Source organism: Cucumis melo, chromosome 5, assembly GCF_025177605.1.
Source record: "Cucumis melo cultivar AY chromosome 5, USDA_Cmelo_AY_1.0, whole genome shotgun sequence".
Taxonomy (NCBI): domain Eukaryota; kingdom Viridiplantae; phylum Streptophyta; class Magnoliopsida; order Cucurbitales; family Cucurbitaceae; genus Cucumis; species Cucumis melo.
In genome coordinates this window covers 455,795-478,340 of record NC_066861.1, presented here as the reverse complement: position 1 = coordinate 478,340, position 22,546 = coordinate 455,795, and the positions used below count along the sequence as shown (strand labels likewise).

The 22,546-nt window shown below is 32.1% G+C and overlaps 3 protein-coding genes across 8 annotated transcripts; 1 reads left to right on the top strand and 2 right to left on the bottom strand.

Annotated features, from left to right (window-relative positions):
• Positions 1-605: 605 nt before the first annotated feature.
• On the bottom strand, positions 606-4,002 carry LOC103491591 (constitutive photomorphogenesis protein 10). Its single transcript, XM_008451598.1, has 4 exons — positions 3,652-4,002; positions 2,153-2,226; positions 1,855-2,002; positions 606-1,162 (listed from the first exon to the last, which is right to left on the bottom strand). The coding sequence occupies exons 1-4, from the start codon at positions 3,887-3,889 to the stop codon at positions 1,065-1,067; spliced, it is 558 nt and encodes a 185-aa protein (XP_008449820.1). The 5' UTR covers positions 3,890-4,002; the 3' UTR covers positions 606-1,064.
• A 915-nt stretch (positions 4,003-4,917) lies between these two features.
• On the bottom strand, positions 4,918-8,491 carry LOC103491590 (glucan endo-1,3-beta-glucosidase 4). 6 transcript variants are annotated; one of them, XM_008451593.3, is made up of 5 exons: positions 8,289-8,491; positions 7,569-7,713; positions 6,168-7,421; positions 5,408-5,435; positions 4,918-5,293 (listed from the first exon to the last, which is right to left on the bottom strand). In XM_008451593.3, exons 2-5 carry the CDS (start codon positions 7,693-7,695, stop codon positions 5,125-5,127), a joined length of 1,578 nt encoding a protein of 525 aa, XP_008449815.1. In that variant the 5' UTR covers positions 7,696-7,713; positions 8,289-8,491; the 3' UTR covers positions 4,918-5,124. The 6 variants fall into 6 exon arrangements, with proteins under 6 accessions (XP_008449815.1, XP_050940979.1, XP_008449819.1 ...); XM_051085022.1 differs by having other exon boundaries at positions 6,168-7,412; XM_008451597.2 differs by having other exon boundaries at positions 7,576-7,713.
• Positions 8,492-18,731: 10,240 nt separating this feature from the next.
• On the top strand, positions 18,732-22,409 carry LOC103491594 (IQ domain-containing protein IQM2). Its single transcript, XM_008451607.3, has 9 exons — positions 18,732-18,975; positions 19,532-20,024; positions 20,134-20,248; positions 20,340-20,405; positions 20,492-20,580; positions 20,709-20,799; positions 20,890-21,129; positions 21,230-21,331; positions 21,443-22,409. Exons 2-9 carry the CDS (start codon positions 19,558-19,560, stop codon positions 22,127-22,129), a joined length of 1,857 nt encoding a protein of 618 aa, XP_008449829.1. The 5' UTR covers positions 18,732-18,975; positions 19,532-19,557; the 3' UTR covers positions 22,130-22,409.
• Positions 22,410-22,546: the final 137 nt, after the last annotated feature.

Genomic DNA, 22,546 nt, shown 5'->3' with positions numbered 1-22,546 from the left:
AGTAATTATTTCGCTTTTAATTATAGGTTTTTCGTGTTATCCTAAATTATTTTAGTAAAATATTTACCAAATATAATAAAATTTTAGAATCTATCAAAATTTTATATGTATTTATAAATATTTTTTGTGTTTTGTTATTTATAGTAATATTTTTTAGATTAAAATTTTAGTTTCTCTAATTTATAATTAGAATTTAATTTCTAGTTTAATGAAACATTGTAAATAGTCGATGAGTTTCGTAAGAGCTATATATGAAATTATATAAAATCATAATGACTAAGTTTGAATTTTTAAAAACATATCTTACCTCGCAGAACGTGGCCTGGAGTCATTGAAATTCCTGTCTTTAGAGAGTCATGTAATATCCTCAATGTCTTACATCTCACATACTACCAATACGCTCGGAATATCATACTTAAAAAGTATATACACATGTTTCGTTTCAAAGACTATATTAATAGTTGAAATGTTCATAATTATTAGACATATTATTGATATACCAAATTTAAATTAAATAGAAAGATAACAGCTTAATTTAAATTTAGATTTGACATATCAATTAGACCTAAATCAAAGAAAAAAATGATTAATTGAATACGAGAATATTAGAGTGAAAAACAAATTTATTATCAAACCAACCCCTATTCAAAGTTGATTTGTGCATGTGTACAGCTACTGTCTGAATCATCAGAATAATCTCCAAAGGACTATTTATATATATATAGATAGATAGATAGTCATCGTTTTTCCTTCGATTGATACCTAAATTCCGAAGGGCTATATATTTCAGTGCACCTTGAAGGCTTGAACACTCCAAAAGAACATTGATACATATAGAACAATCTACAAATCATCTAATACTATCCACTCATGCATCCAAGAACTTTGAGGTTGTACTCTATTCCATGTGCTCGTCTCAAAATTTGCTTTCCAGTGTTCTTGGTAACTTCTTGCGAAAACACACGGTAAATTACCAAGTGAAGGGGGAGAATTGGAAGCAAATTTCAGAAAATGATAACCAAAAAAGAAGTATGCCATTGTATATCAGTGGTTTGAGATTCCATTCATTTGGCGAAACGTAGCGTCCACTCAGCAGCTATCTCGTCGTGTTTAGCTCTGTCTGCCAGGTACAAGTGAGCAACACCAGGAGCATTTGGATCATCTGCAAAATAAGTAAAATCCAAAAATGAATGTGAGATTTCAAAGTTAACGTCAACTAGATCAATTAGTTGTGTAGAAAAGCATATTTTCATGGAAAACGGACCAACCATCTCCCTGATAAGGATTAGGTTAGGGACCAATAACAAAGCCCTGCATGTTCCTTTTCACAAGATAGTCATCCCACCAGCAATCATTGTAACTAGAATTCTTTTTACTAATAAATACAGTAACTATCTATAGCCAAGCATAGATATTCATGGAGAATTGAAAATACACTAATTCAATTTCTCTACAAATCCTCCATTGGTTCCCCCAACCAATTTAGTTCCTATTCCTGGTAAATTCCTTTCAGTAATCACCAAATCCCTCCCTTTGAAAACCCAACCTAACCAAGCATATATTTGCATCCTTTCAATTTTACACTCGTAGTGCTTCATATGGATAAAAGGTATCAACTCCCCTCTGCAACTTTAGATGGATTGTAATTGTAATTTGTAACTGATTTTAAAGAACTCAATGCAGTGCGAAGCAAAGAAAAAAAGAAGCATCACCTATGTCTCAGTTCACAATTACCAAATGAGAAAAGAGCAGGTTTAGCTTTAGAGAATCCCCAAAAATAGAAAAGCATACGAACTATAAACTACAGCATATGGTGACTTAAACAATGAGTCCAAAAAAAGTGAGGCGACTCACAAGGGTTGGGATTTACGAAAATTGATTTCACTGCAATTAACACCTTTGCGATTGTTAACGCAGGACTCCAGTTATCCTTCAAAATGTCCAAACTTACATTACCAGTGGAATCAACATTGCAGTGGTAGATTCGGGTTTTAAATACAACCTGCAGACCAAATCCTTCTTGGTAAATAAACATGAGCATAAAACTCAAAAACGTAGTGTCAGGTCAAGAATGACCATTTGATTCTCGTGATGAGGGTAAAAGAAAATTTGGTTTTTGAATCCTAAAATTTAAGGATGTGAACAAGAGTACCTTTGGAGGATTAAATGGATAATCACTTGGAAAAATTATGTCCAGGAAAAATATGCCACCTTCATATGGTGTACCTAAAAACAAGACAAAGACACTACTGTTGAGAAAAGCTAGATAAATTTTACCAGCAATTTTTCCTGATATATTCAAGATAGTATTCAAACAAAGCCCTCATATAATCAATAATAAATACAGCTTTATAGACAAATGGCTCGTACTGCATGTCTAGTATGCAAGAGAGAGAAAACCTGAGAAGAAAAGGAAGTGATTCGCTAGGACAAGTTTTCTGAAGTTTTCTTCATTAAACAATATGGTAGATAAACATAACTTATGCAGCATTTGTCCTTTATTGTATTGTTATTGTCTAAAACACTAATATCAGGCATAAACAGCATAAGCACAGCTTTTCTCTCTATAGTCCGCCTTTTAAAGAACCATACGAACATCACTTATGCCTTTTTGCCCTTCAGTGCATTTTTTCTTGTCTAATAAACTAATACAACACACGAATTGCATGAGCTAGGTTAATCTCTCTCTTGTCTGCCCATTCATTCAGTAAGACTCAATAAGGAAGCCAATAAAATACACTGTTTTAATAAAACAATTCACTTGATGCAAAGGAGAAAGGTAATTTAATAGTGACCAATAGCAACATATGACTCCCTGAAATCCTGGCTCAGATTTCATGCACTCATTTCATTCATTTAAGCATATGTGTGTCCAACAGTGACGTGTGGCTATTTAGCAAGAGAACATTCTTCCAAATCCTTGAGAGTTTTGGTATCAGAGAGCATCTTCTCCGATCATTTTGTCTATTTTTGGTTGATATTGAGCATATAGATGAGAATTGACCGTATAACATCGTAGGAAAACCATGGCAGAACCTTGTGTATTTTTTGATGATCTTTCAGCTTCTTGCTCTGACAACTTTAATCAAAAACTTGTTTTTGATTAGACAACTTTAGTCTAAACGTAGTTTCTCTCCAACTCTCACCCCATTAACTCCGCGTGATAACTTATGTCCTAATTCCTTGGCAACTAATCTAATCTTTTATTATTTGCACAAAATACAATGAGACAGAGGAGCATAGCACACCAAGTACTTGAAGGAGCAGATACATGCACTCCTGACTCCTCCAAACACTTTCTTCAGAGTTGTTTTGTATTAAACATTTGCTAGTTGAAGGCAAAGAATATGTTTTGAATCAGGTAATAAAACCCCAATAGAGTTTCAGTGAGCATCCGTTCAGGAATCGAAATAAATGAGATAAACAACAAATCTTTAGATGGTTAAATATCCAGCCCAAAAACTAAAAAAATTTAACAAAGAAAGAGTGTGCAATAGCTCACTGAAGGAAAGTGTAATCCTAACGGTCATAAGAAATCATCGGGCTGAGAAGCAAGAAATCATGGGGCAAAGCAAAAGAAGAACAAAAGCCAAAAACCGTACGAGTAAGTAGCGATAAAGCCCAAAGAGTAGAGTGAAAGGTCGTAACTACCTGAAGGGCCAAAGATGGTAGCGAACCAGTGGTAAAGATTGTCGCCCTTAGGGCCAGCGGAGCAATCGGAAGGCGGGTCTAAGTTAAACTCAGTCATTTCTCTTTGAATTCTCTTGCCCGAAGCAGAGACCGAGGTCGTGGACGCCCATGAAGTTGGAGCAGCTAAGGAGATTGAGGAAGACGATCTTCCCCCACCTAACGGAGGCAATTGCGGCCGTTGGTCTCGATTTCCCACCATTAGATTTCAGATTTTTGAATCCAACACTGACCATCAGTTGATAATAAATTTACTCGCTGTACACGAACTTGCGATTGGAACGTGTAAAGGCCGTCGGAATGTGTCGTGCCGTCGAACTTTTTTTTTTTTTATATATATATATACCCCTAAACCGGGTTGGGTGGGTCAACCCGGTCCTTAATTTTCCAACCCGGTAACTCGGCCCATCTTATTTTTTTTTCAATTTTTTAACCCAATCCAACCCAAAACATAATTTAACCCAATCCAACCCTTACGGTTTGGGTTGGGTAGTCCAGATTGGTCGGCTTACGGTGTTTTTTGAACACCCCTAGTTCAGAGCATGTGATCAAACCAAATTGCAGATCATGATTTTCATTTCTCAACATTACAATTCAGATTTTGCATCCCAATTCGGTAGTGTTATACTTAAAGCTTCACATAATTTCCTAACATTGGTTTTGTGATGTTTAGTCTTTTCATTAACTAAATTAATTAAATTAAGTATATCCTTAATTCCAAATGGAGAGTTCAAATTTCGAATTTAAATACTATGCGTAATCTAATAAATAATCTATACTATACTATTTGTGGAGAAATCTTCTAATCCCATGTTATCTCTTTCCTTTTAATCATTCTAATTGTAGCATTAGAGCTGGATTTGTCAATTTCACAATTTGTTAAATAAGAACTTGAAAGAAATTTTAAAATCTAAAAATTAGGTTAATGTTAATTAAGAAAAGACTTGTGGGTGGAAGTGTAGGATTTTCTCTAAAATAAATTTGAAATTTTGAAAATTTGAAAAAAAAAATATAAATAATAAAGAACTCCATTACAAAAACATTAAATTTAAGACAAGTAAGGATCAAACTTATTTCATAAAAGCATAATTTGAAAGGGGCAATTTTTATTTTGCATTCATCATCGATAAACGAATTTTTGTATCATATAGGTAAAGTGTGAAATTATTATAATTTTTTGTATCAAATTATCACTATAGCATACTGGTAAATAAATATTGGACAACCATAATCTTAATGTTCGTATATTGGTCCAATCACATTTCATTAATTCTATTTATATAATTACAAAGGATTTGTACATAATATACATACTCTGGTACAAGAAGTTCAATCAAAATGTTGAACCTTTGCATCCCTTGGTAGCTTTCCTTGAAACTGCAAGTTGAAGACTGCTCCTTCAATAAATAGCTTAAGAACCTAAAAGTGCTGGCAACTTCAAGTCAAGAGCAGAAAGAAAGCAGATAAAAGCATGGGTGACGACAAGAAGTGAAACTGCCTGGCATCAAGTTTTGAACTTGAACTGGGGGGGAGGAAATCGCTGGAAGGCCCCAGGGTCAGTGAAGGAGTTGGGGGTGAAGCTCCATTCCCACCGCTTGGATTAACACTGGTTACAGATAATACATTGGCAATTCTTCAGATAAACCATATTGCAAGAAGCAAATATATAAAAGCTCTCTATAACGTAATAGCAGAACAACAATAGCATCTTTTTGCTCACCTTCCAGTGTATACACAGGATCCTCGACCTGCAAGAGGGCACCAATATTAGGAAAACAGAATACGCATCCACGACTGTATTTTGTGCATGTGTCTATTATTAAACATGTGGAATGGATAGATTATACTTAAAAGGAAAGAGATGATCAATATTAAAAAGATGTAGCAAATAGCTTGAAACTAGGGGAAACCATAAAAGAAAAGAAAGATGAGTATTATTGTGAAAAGTTTTTTTAAGTGTGCAATAGTTAGGTCTGAAAGTACATCCAAACTCAACACTCAAGTTCCATAGGTGTTTTGATGGTGCTCTAAATCTAAACACCTCTTCATGCATTCTAGTCAATGCAATTCTTTTTCCTGAGGATTGAGAACGAGAACTTTGATAGTTGATATTTAAAACACAGCAATGAAGCAATGAAGGTGAAAGTAATGATTAGGCTCAACGTTTCGGTTGGTTGACTTTCTAAATGTTTAAAAAATACTTTTGTTGTACTTAAAGAATGTGTTTTTAAATTTTAAGTACTAAAGAGAGTCAATCCAAATATTCCTTCAACCTGGTTCATGTTAGTGTAAGTTGGTTCAATGGAGGTCCAACATATTTTGTGGTCAAACCAATAGCTCTATCAGTACAGTTATGAACCCATTTCCCTCTCGTTATTTTCATTCTACTATTTTCTTCATGCCTCGTGAAAATTATATCCAATAGAGGAAAGACAATACATCGTCACAGATAAAGCAAGAACTAGGAGAAAGGAACTTACTTGGATTAGTATTAGTTAACGTTGCTGTGCCATCGAAGTTGCAAGTTCCACCATTGAGTTGCATTTTCTGATAGTAGTCATTATAAGCATAAGAAGCGTGGTTTACAATGTTATCGGGAAGAAAGCATGGCTGCCCTGGTTGAATAGCAGAACAATTAGCTCCACCTTGACCACAAGCCCAGTTCAGACCATTTTGCAACTTCCCAGGATCTGCACCATCTTTTGCCACACAGTAAACAACAGAAGAACTTCCAGCGACTCTGCTGGATAATGAACTCAAACGATATATAGCAGAACCTTTAGTTGAAAGAACTCCCCAGTTTTTCTGTGACATAGGCTCAGGTTTCTGATCTTCACTGAACAACTCATATATGTACGTGTTAACAGGTTTAGTTGGCTCGCTAGGTGGACCGGAACCATTCAGAACCCTACTGATAAGATTGTTAACATATATCTCAGCATTTTGCTTGGTTGCATAAGGTTCATCGGCTCCATCAGACCATGGCCAACCAGACTCTGTGACCACAATAGGGATGTCAGAAAAGTTGAGAGCTTTTATTGAATGATAGGTTGCATCCAACATGGCATCAAACATGTTGTTATAGTGGAGGAGTGTGTTTGGGTCAACAATCTGCCGATTTATAGACAGTGGCTGGAAAAGAGCATAATCGAGTGGGAAATTTCCATTTCCTTTAATGTATCCATGATAAGGATAAACATTTAACATATAGTAGGAGTTGGTCTTCTTCAAAAACTGAAGGAGTTGGTAAATGGTGGAGTTCAATGAAGAATTGAATGTGGCTGTAGAGGGAGGAAAAGAGGTAAGAATGACATCCATCGACTGGGGTGTTGAAACTTTTATTTGAAGATTTAGGTTTGCAGCAACAAGGGCTTTATGAAGGTATTTCATGGCACGAATCAAGACTCGGGCTGCATTAGGGATTGAGGTAAGAACCTCACTGCCTACAGCAATAGCTGTTATATTGGTTGCAGGTGTATAAAGTACAACATTCTTATTAACCCAAGCAGCAGCAGCTGATGGAGACTTTCCAATCTTTAGAACCTCCTCATTTGTAACACCAACCATTACTTCGGTGCTACTATTTGCAAAGGCTTTGAGTAATTGGGCATTGGCATCATAGAGTCTAACATGCGTAAACTCGTACTGTTTGAGCATTGAAACCACATCTGAGGCAGGTGGAAGACTGGAAACATGAGTGCCAATATTTATCCCCACAAATGCTCCTGAATCCCCTGATCAGATCAAAGAATTAATGCATACAAGAATATAAAAGAAACTGGGTACCAATGGAGAGACTGGAAATTGAAGTGTTACAAATGGAGGTAACTGTTAAATTGAATTTTAGCATTAAAGTTAGTGGAAAGAGTTCATAGAAGTACCTCTTACATGGAAAGTCATGACAGACGTGAGCAAAAACAGAACTGCAGGCCATTTCTCATGCATCCTCCAGTTTACCGAAACATCAACTTCAAATATTACTCTTCGTTCCTTCCGGTCGTCCTTCATCAGTTAAGTTTAACCAGCCTACAAAAATTGTGATGAGATGCCATGAAGCAAGCAGAAACAAAATTTCACCAAAACAGCAAATTCATGAGACTTCATAGAATTCACATGTTGACATACCACAACAGAGTTATACCCGTTTCATATGGGAAAGAGGGAATACTTTCTTTAAGGTAACATAACATTCCATGCAAACATCAATAAGAGAGCCTAATCACATCTTACACATAACAATCACAAAACAACAACAAAAACCCTAGCAATTACTTGATCAAGATAAACCCATAACAAGAAAAAGCCTAAAATCAATATTTTGCAAGCAACAAAGAGTTAACCACAGATAAAATATTAACACATGAGCAGAAATTAAAGTAAAACAGAGAACACCAAAAACCCGAACTTTCTAGACTCATAAAGTTAGCTCCATAACAATTAAAGAAAACCCAAATAAAGGAAAAAGGGAAAAACCTTAAACAAGAGCTGAAAGCAGAGTCAAACTATTACAATGAACCATCATGAAACTCGATGCAAATGAAATAAAACTTCACTAATCATCACTCCACTGAAAACGACACCAATGAAGAATCAGATAGTACCTCCAAACACAGAATCGGAAGAACGAAATGGCTGACCAACCCAAAGAACATTACGCATCGAAATCAACGCCATGTGTAAGCGTAATGTTCTTCCGCTTACGAAATCGAAATGTATTTTTAAATTACAAAAAATTACACGAAAAGGAAATTAAATATTATCATATTCAACCCACCAAGAGAAAAGGGAGAGATCGTCCAGTTCATTTCCCTCCAAAATCAGTTCAACTCCCAGCTGAAACGCGCGCCAAAGTCAAAGAAAAAAAAACTCGGGCTACTCATTCGTATGGCCCATGGGTTCTAAGCCCACTCAGCTTCAATAAAGAAGCAGCCCACTTACAAAACGACGCCGCAGCCTTTTTTTGTTGAAAAACGAGAGTCAAATGAAAGAAACCGTCGGTTGGGTTTGTCTGCAGGGCGACTATACGTCTGTCGGATTGGGCTGCATTATTCTATTTTTAGTATCGGCCGACTTGTCGGCCCGTTTTCACACTACTACCCAACCAACTTTCTTATTATTATTATTTTGTTTGCAAATTATAAGTACTTTGATGTGAAACCTCACCCAAATCAATGGTTTCAAATCACTCCAAATTAAGTAATCATTATTTTACATATATTAGACCTACTACCACTCTTAAATATTTAAAAATTTGTAAAACAAACTATTTACCCAAAAAAATAATCACTCAACAACCTACAAATATTAAAAATTAAATAATTTTATATATAAATACAATAAAATTGAATAGTCAATACTAAATTTATCGGTATTTGAAGAATAATATAAGTAATAAAAAAAAATTAAATGGCACATAAAAATACCCAAAATTTAAATAATAGATCTAAAAATAAAATGTTTAGTTTTTCTTTTAATTTTTCTAAATTATTCAAGTTCCTCTTTTCCTTCGTTTTATTAATCCAAACTAAAATAAATATCATAGTTAGAGTTTAACATATCAATATTAAAAGAATATTCATAGAGAATGACAGTAGTTGTAATTACACGCTCAAGTTTAACCCTATAAAATTTAACCATCCAACTTATATGCAATCATTATAACTTTTACGATTAAGTAAGTTGATGACAACGATTCATTATATGAGTACAAAAAATGGGGAGTGACTTTGGTAAATCCCCACTTTTATAAGAATGGAAGAATTAGTTTATTTTGTTAGCAAAGATTTGCACTTTTTGTCTGCCACAAGGGTCACGTTTATGTGTATATAAAAGAATATGTTTGAGTTTGACCTTGACTCATATTCTTGCTACACAAGCTGAGACTTTTCAATTCCAATAACCCTTTTACATTAAACTTGCCTGACAAGTTCAAATTCAACAACGACTAAGACAGATCACTTGTTGGATGGAAAAGAAAAAAAAAATATATATATATATATATGGGTATTTTGGTATTTTTCACTATCATTATCAATGACATTTTCTATTTTAATTTATGGTGTTAGGTTAGCTTGTAGATTAAGCATCATCCAAAGTTCTGTCCTTTGACTATGAGACAAATATAATGTGTAGATGGCAGATTTATATGTGGCGTTGTGGAAGTGTTTTACTTAAAAATAATAATAATAACGAATGATACGACAAATGTGTCAAAATTACTCCCTTTACGGTAGTTTTTAACTTATACTTTATATTCTAAAATTAGGTATGTTCATTTTAATTGTTCGATCATAACTGCATTTACTAATTCTTTCTCATTTCTACATGTAAGTTAACACAAAATCATGAATTAAAAATTGTATCGTTTTATGATAAGAATGTGTTTACTAAATGTTTGAATTTTTAGGCATTGTTTGTGATAACGAAGGTTTATTTTTAAGGAGGAGAAGGATAATTTTAAATTTACTATGACACAAGTAATAAACATTTGAATTGTTGCTTAATATTTGATAATATTTTCATAGGATAAATAATAAAAGAAAGAAAAGAAAAAATTAAGAAGCAGTGGGGAGATAATTATAAGCTTAAAAATTAACAAATATCTTTTTAAATAAAGTTTAGTTCTTCTAAATTTTTTATAACAGTTTTTCATTTTTCTTAAATAAACTAATTGGATTTTTTTGTTAAATTTTGAAAACAAAATAAATATTTTAAAAAATATTTCCTTTTAGTTTTCAAAATTTAGTTTTTATAAAATATTGATAAAAACGAGACAACAATACAATCAAATTAGAAGTGAGAAAAGGTGTCTAATTTAAAAAACGCTAAAAAAATGAAATAATTAATTTATAATTAAACCATCAAACTCATATCAAACAAAACCTAAAACCTAAAATAAAAATGATAGAGACTTCTTCCACCTCTATATTACTTGATTTATCGTATGCTATATATTAATTTTATCAAAATAATTTTAAAAATTTTGTTTCTATATTTATAATTTTGCTACCAATTCAATTCTCGAGAAATAAGTCAAACAGTTGCATGCTTTTTTTTTTTTTTTTCTTTTTCACAACTTAACTTCTAAAATGGTAAAGCCAAAATCACAACAGCTACTAAACAAATATCAGAATAAATTTTCATAATAAATTACTTTATCAAACGTTTATTTGAAAAAGTAAAGTGAATAAAAGTGTAGGTAAAGTAATATATAATATGATGAAAATAGGAGTGAGTATGTATGGAGTATCCGCCGTCCAGTGGTTGTGTGTAATGTGTGGTTGGATGTGGACATACGACTTACAACAACTTCCAAATTCGATATTCACGCGGTTCCATTCTGGTCCACGCACCTCCACTGCACCCAACCAAACCCCCATACTAACGTGTTTTCGGGTGTACGCTTATTTCAGTGCACCACTCACTCTCCTTCCATCACCACCCTCCATCTCATTTTAGGTAACGGCTACCCATCCACACTCGTCTCTTCGTTTTATTTTTTACAAGACAATTATACAAATAAAGCTATTATTAAACGTTATATATACTTTTAAATCACAAGACACTGTAATCACTCCTTACTGTTTACTTGATAATCAATTATTATTAATTATTTATTGAAAATTTTAATTTAAATCTAGCTCAATGTGAAATTTGCAATGTATTATATTGTTTTTATATGTGTATTGTATATTAATTAATTAATAAGTCATTTTTAATAAATTATTATTGAATGATGTTTCCAAAATCATTGAAACATTTAAAATAACTTATTGAATTATAAATACAAAAACATACAAATACCTTTCTTTTTTTTGTTTGTTATCTCTATAAATAATTAAGTAATTGTCTTAGTTTGTATATATGATTTCACATGCTATAAAGTGCAGGATATGATTACGCAAATTGTAAAGAAATAGAGAAAAAAAAAAGGTTGATTAATGTTGTTGGAATATTTTCAATAATAATAATTTGATAATAATAATTTAAAAAAACACGAAGAGATAGACATCATATTATATTAACATTATCACAATTATATATATTGTATCATTTTATTAAAATGTTGACACCACACAACTATTTATATAAAATGCACTAGTGGAGTTAAGAACCAATATTAAAGTGGAACTTTAGAGTAATTGTGTGTGTGTTTTAAGGATTTGTTAGATAGTTCACACACAAAAATTAGTACCTTATTATATACTAAGTTGTTATATTGGTTAAATGAGAAATATATTATCATTCTAGTGGCAGTCGATATTGCACGATAGTTGTAAAATTTGTCACACTACACCTCATACTTATTATTTGCTATTAAACTCATGAAATTAACTAAGCGATGTTTAACTAACAAAAAATGAAAATAGAAACATGTCATTTATATTATCATTCGATAGTCTAACGTAGGTCTCTCGTATCCTTCCTTTTCTATCTTGCAGTGAAGCCCTCAACCTGTCTCCTATCCGAATTCAAATACGACGAGGGATTGAGACTAGAAGGAGCATTGTCCCAATAAAGGAAGAAAGACGGAAATACGATCTCATTCTCTTTCTTATCGAAGAAGGGATCGAGCTTCCTCTTTTTCAGCAAAGCAGAGGTTCATCTAAGGCATATTAGCATGGTGTACTTCTCGTGTTTGAACCGGGGTTTGAAACCAAATTTCTCCTAGATGGGGCGATTCAGAGGAGTCACAACCTGAATACTCACTCCTATCGATAGTTGGCAAGGGAAGGTAGAGTATGGTGAAGCGACTTAATAGGAGAAAGTTCAGCCAGAAAAGCTTATCCTTCGAACTTGCATTTTCTCTTTTTTGTATTCATTTGCTTAAAACGTTCATCAGAGTAGTTGATAAGATGAAATACGGATGAGAGGGAGAAACTCCTCCATGCATTAATAAGAATCTGTTTGTTTCATTAAAGTTTTGGATACGAATTCTACTTAAAGAAGAGTGCGGTAAAAGTAGAAAATTTGAAGTAAGTAGGAAGTGGAATAATAATAATAATAATAAATCCAACAACCATGGAGTGAAGATAGAGCGTTGACTTGTAATATTAACTAAAAAAGAACAAAGTTGACGTTTTCTTTCAAACATTTTGGTAAGCTAAATGACCCAACCACAAAATGCCTAGGCGCATACAATCACGTACGAATGTGTAGGCATTGGAAACGTCGGTGCTGACATGGGCATCATAAACGCGTTTACCCAATCCCACGGATAACGTTTTCCACTCTTCTCTCAACCATGTGGTACGCCCAATAATTGGTCTGTCATGCAAAATCCTTGGTGAGCCTATCACTTCCCTTAAAAGCCTAAATTATATTAAACGATTTTTATACTTTTAAAAACCCTTCTACAAAAATACAAAATAAATAAATAAAAATACATATAATATACATACATACATACATATATATATACACATACATATATATATAAATTCAATTCTTACACCAATAAAAATATCACAAAAATTTAAAATAAAAAAACATTTAGCTTCAAACGTGCTAAAATTATGAATAGTCAAATAAAAAAAATGAATTTGACTATTAATACACAACTTGAATAATTTATTGGTGTTTCTATTACTCTATTTATTTTTATTATCATCCGTACGCTCCTAATCGAAGTGTTCATTTTTCTTTGTTTATTTATTAGATAAATAAATGTAAAAAAGAAATAGTTAATAATAAGAACGTAGGTATTGAAGAATATAAGAATTATTTTTTAACTTTTATAAACTTAATGGTTTTTTTTTTTTTTTTTACATTGTTTAAAAATGTATAGGTAATTTTATTTTAACAATTATAATTACATGAAATTTGAACTAAAAGAGTGTAATGATAATTTAAAACTTTTGGAAGATTTGAAAGAATATATTTGTTTTTATGGAAAGTACAAAATTTGGGAGAAAGGAAGAAAAAGAGAGAGAGAGAAACCCGGCGGCAGGCATGGGATTTGGTTGTGTGAAAGGGAGGTGTATTATTAGCAATAGACAGCATCACGTGGACGAGTAACTTTCCGCCAGGTGGGTGTCAACCAATTCGTACAATGCAGAGTACCCACTCACTATATCTCTCTCATTCATATATATGAAAAAAAAAAAAACGAAGAATATTATTTATGCATGGCAGATCTGAATTCGTGAAACGACACTACTTGTACTGCTAACGATCTGTCGGCTTCGAGTCCCCTCTCCCCTTTCTTTACTCCCAATCATTTCACATTCACATTTCCCACTTAACTATCACTATATACATTTTTTATTCCTAATTTATTATCAAAGATCCGATGCTCTCTCTCTCTCTCTCTCTCTTAAAAAACTAATTAATTAATTAACCTCTTTACAAATTAATTACACTTAACACAATTCCTAATGTCGATTTATACTGCTAATTATTATAAAATTAATCCTCATAATTATTACACATGTCCCTTTTTCTAACTTAAATAATATTAGTTTTATCCTCCTTATTTTATAAATTAAAATCAACTCACTACATGTCCAAATTTCTTGAACGTTGCATGAAAATTTTCTTTTAGATTTTATTTTTTTTGGGTAGAACATGAATTTGTATAAAAGAATGGTTAAAGATCTCATCTTATAGTTTTTTTTTTCAAACCCTAGATACATTCTATGCGTAACAATATAATATCGAATTTACTTTTTTTTAAAAAATATATGTACAATTTTTTAATCTTAATTCTTTTATAATTATATTAAGTGTTGAATGATATATAAATATTGAATGAGTTTAAGTTTTCTAGTTAATTGATAATTTAATATAGTATATCACATTATATGATTTAGGAGTTTAAGTGATGACCCAAATAAATAGTAATTTTTTTTAATATAATTGCAAATTTATATATTTTTAAAAAATGTTTTCAACCTTTTTTTCTTTTAAGTATAAAATGAATTAAAAAAAAAGCTAGTTTTTTCAAAATATATTTTATTTTAATATAACAACGTTAAAAATGTATAGAATAAGGAAAAGGCTATGATTTATGGAAGTTTGTGAAGTAAGATATTGGAGAGTATTAAAAATTAGTACAAAAACCGATGAAGTAAAATAAAATGAAAATCAGAGAATAATGAGTGGCAATAATGTGTACAATGATGATAATAATAAACAATTAGGGTTTGGGACTGCCCAATAATTATAAATATTTAGAAATTAATAGAGTTTGACTTTCACTATTATTATTTCTAATGGAATAATGGTAGAGAAATGACATACAGTTGTCAAAAAGAAAAAAGAAAAAAAAAACCCAAAATAAAAACAAAATAAAAAAGTGAGATCTAACCATATTTAATTACATTATTATTAATATATATATAATACTATTTTTACAGTTCATTAATTTTAATTTAGAGATCCTCAAGTGGGAGATTTGTATAATTACACTACTAAGGAAAAAATAAATAAATACATTAAAAAAGAAAAAGAAAAAAAAAGACTTTTTTTTTCCAACACTTTATTTAATTAATATAGATGATCCATATCAGAAGGATTCCATGTCACACCCTAATTAAGTAGACTTAATTATTATTTAAGTAATGCGTTAAGTAAGTTAAAGTAAAACATAATCACATTTTAAATTTAAACAAAAGTTGACATTTTGAATGACACCAACTATCAAGTTGATGCATATATGCAAAACCGACTAGACTAGACGGTATACAAAAACCAGCCAACTGAAATATAAAACATGCCGTTGATTTATTTACCTCGGTCGCATGTTGATTTATAGACATTGACTTTTGTCGTGGATTGAATATTTTTGTTTAAAAAATTATCTTAGGTAGGTAAGTGTAATTCCATAAAGTGATTTAATGGATAAGCAAATTTAGTTTAATTACATGAAGATGTTTCTTAGAGTAGAATTAATAAGGATTTAAATTTGTGATAATCAATGTGGGACATTTAATTCGAAGGCAATCCGAAGTATTTATTAAAATTGTGTGTATGAGTATAACAAATGGATAAGATGAAGCCACGTGTAGGTCGATGAGACGTGTATTTGTAGAAATTATATGCAGAATCCGAAAACACATATAAATATATATATAGAGAGAGAGGGGGGGAAGGTATGATGACAGATAATAGAGAAGTAAATATATATTAAAATGCATGCATGCCAGCACCAATATTTCTTTTTTTTTATTATTTTGTTCGGATTTTATATATAATCAAACTTTTTAAAATAAAGTTTTTATTTTTCCTAAGTTTTTGTTACACTTTTTTGGACTTTTATGAGACTTTTGTAATGTGTTAGATATTTATATATATATCTTTAATTTCAATAATGAATTTTTTTTCCCTCTCTTTTATGTATAGGTGGAATTATCTTTGTAAAGTAGAGACAAATTTAATAAGAAAATTTGGAAGATGAAACATACCTATAAAATTCAATTTATTAAGAAAACAAAATCTAATCAAATCTCAATTTAATGAATACAAAAATCTTTGACAAGAGCCATGTAAAGATTTAGATATCTTTTTGTAATGAATAATGAAGTAATAATAGCCAAAATTTACCGATTTATGGATTATAATATTTTATTTGGAGTACGTAATATTTTAAGTGGAATTTTTCATTATCGTAAAATGAACCAAAATATAACAATATTTCATATTCTATCGATCATAGACTTCTAATCTATTCTGATAGAAGTCTATCATTGTCATATGTTTGGTATAATATAGAATTTTGCTAGACTCTGTGGAATATTTTCAACCGTCTTTAAGAATAATTTCTCATATTTTAATTTGAGATAAAAGATAGTAATTATTTTTAGTATTTTTTAGCATACGGGCTTTAGACAAATGACTTTGACTGGTTTTATACATTTAGCGAAGCGAATGGATACTTAGGCTCATAAATATTTGTTACAAAATCAACAATTAAGCAATGTAAAGAATGTAAAGATCGACACACATATATACGTGGTTTACTAACAATGTGTTATCAACATCAATAGGTAAAGTGAGAACATATATCGTTATAGAGAATGTTTTAGAATACAATATGACGCCACTAAGTTAGATATCTAGTTTATATATTTGCATACTTTATTTCTAAACCCTAGAGTCAAAATCGTTAATAACTATATATGCTCAATTATGAAAACTAAAGAACTTTCAGAGACGTTGTGCCTTCAAAACCCCCACTATGACACATTGTCCCTGGACCTAATCAGCTAGACCCCCGTACTAAGTTGTTCGTCGAATCACATGACAATTCAAGATAGATTTTCAACAATATCTCGTTGGATAATTCATGAAACGTAACTAATGGGTTGTTACAATTCAAAACGGTACAATACCACAAGTGCAGTGGATATCCCATCTTCAAATATATCTTCAAATATTACATAGTTTGAAAAAGAAAAAAAGAAAAAAAGAAAAGAAGACTATTTACTTACTCAATTATCATTAAACTCAAATTGGAAAAAAGGAAACCCACACTACAATTGAATGAAAATTTGTGAGATATTTACAACTCTTGAAATGGGTGTGTGGATTAATTTTATACTTTGAGACATTCCTATCATTTTAAAAAGTTTGAAAATCATATACTTAATTTGAAGGAAACTCAGTATCAAACCACATGTCCTAATTCTTTCAATGACACCAAAACAATTGGAGTATATATAATTTCAAATTTTAACTTTTATTTATTTATTTATTTTAAAAAAAAAGATATGAATCTTTGTTGGTAGGAAAGAAATAGGGAGGAAACTTCTAACACTTTCACAAGAAAAAGAAAAAAAAAACATAAAATCAATTCATTTCTATATTTATAAAACTAAGAAAAAAAAAGGACTTTATAATTACAAAAGAAAAGAAAGGCATATCCATCCAAAGCCCCTCCAGCTCTGCCAATATATAATCCAGACTCCATTTTGACTTTTAATACACCAAAGATTTTTGAATTATATATATATATATATATATATATATATATATATATGAATGGAAATTTTAAGGAAATGTTTGGGTTTGGAAAAAGAAGAAAGAAATGAAGACAAAAGCTTGGGAATGAAGCTAATCTTTGTTTGGTATTTTATTTACCAATTACAAAGGAATTTTAATTAATAGTGACATAAGCAATGGCGATTGTGATTTACCAATAACTACTTTTCTTTTCTTTTCTTTTCTTTTCTTTTTGGGTTGGAGGGACCCAATGGAGGAAAATAATTTTTTTTAAAAATAAATTATATAATAATAATAATACTGTGTAGAAATGAAAAGTACTTTCCAAAGAAATTTGAAATTGTCAGAACTTTATTTTAATTTCCTACGAAATTCATCTTTTAACTTCACATACAAGCTTCCCTCTTATTAATGTCTCCATCATCACTATTAGTTAATTAGGTATTTACAAACTTAATATATGTTTCAATTTTTAATATTCTATGTTTAATTGGACATTATTGATATAATCTTGAAGCGAAGAAAAAAGTACGCACGTTAAAATGGTATTGTGTTTAATAATTTGAGAAATTTCAAAATACTTAAATAGATAATTGGAACTTAATAAATTGGTACTAACACACGCGTTTCTTTTTTTCGAGAAAAGAAAAACCTAACTAATCGATGGGTACAAAATAAAAATGCTAAAAACATACACACGTTTTTAAATCAAATAAGCTTTCTAAACACAAAATGGAAAACGTAAAAACTTATTTGGTATACTTTTGGACTTTAGAAACAAGAATGAGAAAAAATCAAATACGGTTGTACGATTTGACCGTTTGTTTAACTTAAAAATAAAACAAGAATGGAAACCAAATAAGCTAACAACATTAAATTTTGATCATAGTATGATAGTTTGATTGTGTGTTTGTTACAACCCACAGCTAAGTTTGAAAGAGACCAAATGAAAAAGGTAACTGAAATTAATAAATATGTAAGTGAGGATAATAAAAATAGGAAGTCAAAGTACACATTGTTGGAATGCAATTGAAAAAGAAAATGAATGCAATATGTTTATATATATATATATATATATATTGGGAGTGGTGTGGGCAGTCCTATATAAACCCCCAAAAGCTTAGAATTATTGCCATTTTAGAATCATCGACTTTCCATTCTTCTCTCTCATTTGCGATTCAAAGTTCCATTGCACTTTCACTTTTTTTTTTTCTTTCTACTTTTTTAATCGGACCCCACAAGCTAACACAGCAAACCCAACAATTCCGACGACGCCGTTAGCCGCCGGTACTTACTCATTTCCGTTCATCGTCAAGGTCTAGTTCCTCGTCGCTTTTGTTTTTCAAGGTCAGTACCCAACATTGCTGATTACTGTTTGAAATCGTTTTTTTTTTTTTTTTGTTATGGGTTTCTTTACGTTGTTCTGTTTTCGTATGAGTTCGTGGAATGTAACTTCTCTGTTTGTTTGTATGTGTTGATAGTTAAAATGGTAGTATGCTCTGTGTTTTTGAATTTATGATTGAGTTTCAATGAAATGGGATTTGGGGCTGCTATTTTGATGGCTTCACTGGGCCGGCGGCGGCTGCAAGGGAGTTTAAAAAAAAAAAGGAAAAAAGAGATGGAGAGAGATAGAATAATGGTATTTTTTTGGTTAGGCAGATCTATGGTGATAGTGGAATAGGCATTGAATTTTATTATATCTGGATCTCTTTTGCTTTGCTTTTTGTGATCAATTGGATTTGGAGCCACTTTCTTTGAACTGGATAATTTGTCGCTTTCATTAGGTGTTATTAGTTAATAGTTACCCACAGAGATCATTTTTCAATTTCATAGTGCTGTTCCTTGCTATGGCCTATAGACTATAGATAGACATCCTTTCTGATACAGCGTCTTGTTCTTACAGGTTATTAAAGGATCTTATTATGCCATATGGGTATATCTAGTTCCTGTCCATTTGCAGAGTATATTGATTTGGGGGATAGTTTAGAATCTATTCTGATAAAACCCACAAGTTTTGGAGATGAAGAGAAAACTCTACTGCGTTCTGTCAGCAGAGATTCAGAATCAAAAGTGTTGAAATCAGTAAGTTCTCGAAATGTATCTTTGGAAGGATCTATTAGCTTCAAAGGGAGAGGTTTGGAGAATCTGTCCTCAACGGAGACTTCTTCATTAGAAACAGTAAATGATGGAGATGTTGCATCGATCAGCCCAAAGAGTGTAGAGTTTGATAATCAATCTCTAAGTTCAGACAATGATATGGAAAGATTCCAAATGTTACCAGCTTTGGATCCAAACAATCCCAAACATGCTGCTGCTCTAAAATTGCAGAAGGTGTATAAAAGCTTCCGCACCAGAAGAAAGCTGGCAGATTGTGCTGTTCTTGTCGAACAGAGCTGGTAATTTTTCTACGCTTCTCTTTTTATAGGAAATAGTAGTCATGCTGCATTTTTTGTGTAGGCTATCTTTGTCTTATACCATTGTTTGTTAAACTGGTAATATCTGTAGGTGGAAACTCTTAGACTTTGCTGAACTCAAGCGAAGTTCTATATCATTCTTTGACATGGAAAAACGCGAGTCTGCCATTTCACGCTGGTCAAGAGCAAGAACTAGAGCAGCTAAGGTGAATTCAGACAAATTCCTAAATAAAACCTGTGAACAATATTTGGCCATATATCTGTTTCAAAAATCTAACCAGTCTTTTGTTTTTATAGGTTGGAAAAGGCTTATCCAAGAATGCTAAAGCTCGAAAGCTTTCTTTGCAGCACTGGCTTGAGGCGGTAAGTAAATGGGCTTTCAATCAAGTAATTTTAATATATTAACTTCAATTTGTATTGATGTAATGATTTATTCTTTATGCATACAGATTGATCCGCGACATCGCTATGGCCACAACTTACATTTTTATTACATGAAATGGCTTCACAGCCAGAGTAAAGAACCCTTCTTTTACTGGTAAAATTTCTTTCTTGCTACACAAAATGTTTTTTAGTACCGTTCCTTCATGTTTTTCTTCCTTCACAGAAATTGGAAACATTATGTTTAGACCTTGGACTCAAATAAATCTCTGTTTCTGAATTCAGGTTAGATATAGGAGAAGGAAAGGAAGTAAATCTGGTCGAAAAATGCCCGCGATGGAAACTCCAACAACAATGCATCAAGTATTTGGGTCCTGTAAGTAAATACTACTTGGTCCAATCGTCCTTCACTTCCACTTTTTTTTAACTTTAGCACCAAACTTAATTTGTTTCTGTCTTATTTTAGATGGAAAGGCTTGCATATGAAGTAATTATGGAAGATGGGAAACTCGTATATAAACAATCAGGGAAACTCGTCCACACAACTGACGAAGCTAAAAATACAAAATGGATTTTTGTCCTAAGCACTTCAAAGACTATGTATGTTGGAAAGAAGAAGAAAGGTACATTCCAGCACTCAAGCTTCTTGGCTGGAGGAGCTACAACTGCTGCTGGGAGATTGGTTGTGGAAAATGGTGTTCTGAAGGTACCAACTCTACAAACATAAAATCCTGAATTGTTTTCACCCTCCAACTACTGATCCAATTATCTATTACCTATTACTTATCATCACGCTTCTTTGACAGGCTGTTTGGCCTCATAGCGGACATTATCGACCCACTGAAGAAAATTTTAAAGACCTCATGTCATTCCTTAAAGAGAACAATGTGGATCTTACTGATGTGAAGGTAATATTGCCTGAAAAATGTACCAAGATTTTATGTTTTCTTCTTCGATATCATTTTTAGAACTTCAATTATTTTAGACGTCGCCTGAAATATGTCTTTTATTCCATTCAGACAAGTCCAACTGATGAGGGAGATGATTATCTAGACAATCAAAAGAGTAGCCGCCACGTCAGGAACAACTCATCAGAGGAGGACTTCATAGAAAAGCTGAATGGCTTTGAGAGTGAAGAGAACAACACCGAAGAGTCGAATGAAGGAAAATCTGATTCATTTGTACAGTCTTCCATTGAATTATCTGATTTAAAGCGTCGCAACATTCGGAAAGAATTGACCAGTCTTGAGATACCGAACAGGGCTGAAGTGATTGGGATGTTTGAGAAAGAACAAGAAGATGTGAGAACTAGTGGTAATAAAGGTTTCCTATTGGATTCCCCTGTTGTTGATGGTTACAAATATACGGATAATTATTTCTCTCCAAAGCCAAACGTCTCTGATAAAGAACAAGGGAATACTGAAGTGAAGATCATTCCCGAGGAGTCGGTCCTTAGAAGGTTACATTCACATAATGAAGCCAAATCATACCAACTAGGGAAGCAGTTGTCTTGCAGATGGACAACTGGAGCTGGTCCTCGCATAGGCTGCGTTCGAGACTACCCATCAGAACTTCAACTACGAGCGCTTGAGCAAGTGAGTTTATCTCCAAAATGCGCTGCACATTCTAGACACCACTGCTATCCTTACGTTGCCATCGAGATGAGCCCAAGGACAGTGATACCACCAACTTCTCAGACCAGATAACAAGAAACCGTAAGAAGATGAACTGACCATTCCTAGACATGATCCTCTTACCTTTTTTTTCCCTTTCAGAGGAACATAAGTGAATGGGGCAGATAGATTCCTTATATGTTCATTCTTTCTTTTGTATATACAAAAAAGATGATGTAGGAATTCTTCAGTGATTTTTTCCTACTAACCCATTTTTTCTTTTTTACATTTTTGTGTAACAAAGGGAAACTGCACACAAAGTGTTCCCATTCCACGTCTTCTTATAATGAAATAGAAGCAGAAATTTTGGCGTTCATATAAGTTTGGCATTTGGTTTGGTATTTTACTCTTTTCGTTTTCTATATGGTCAGCATTTCCTCGTCCAAAACAGACCGACGGTGAACCCCACTTCAATAATGGCAATTAAATTTGAAGTCATTTCAAACAGAT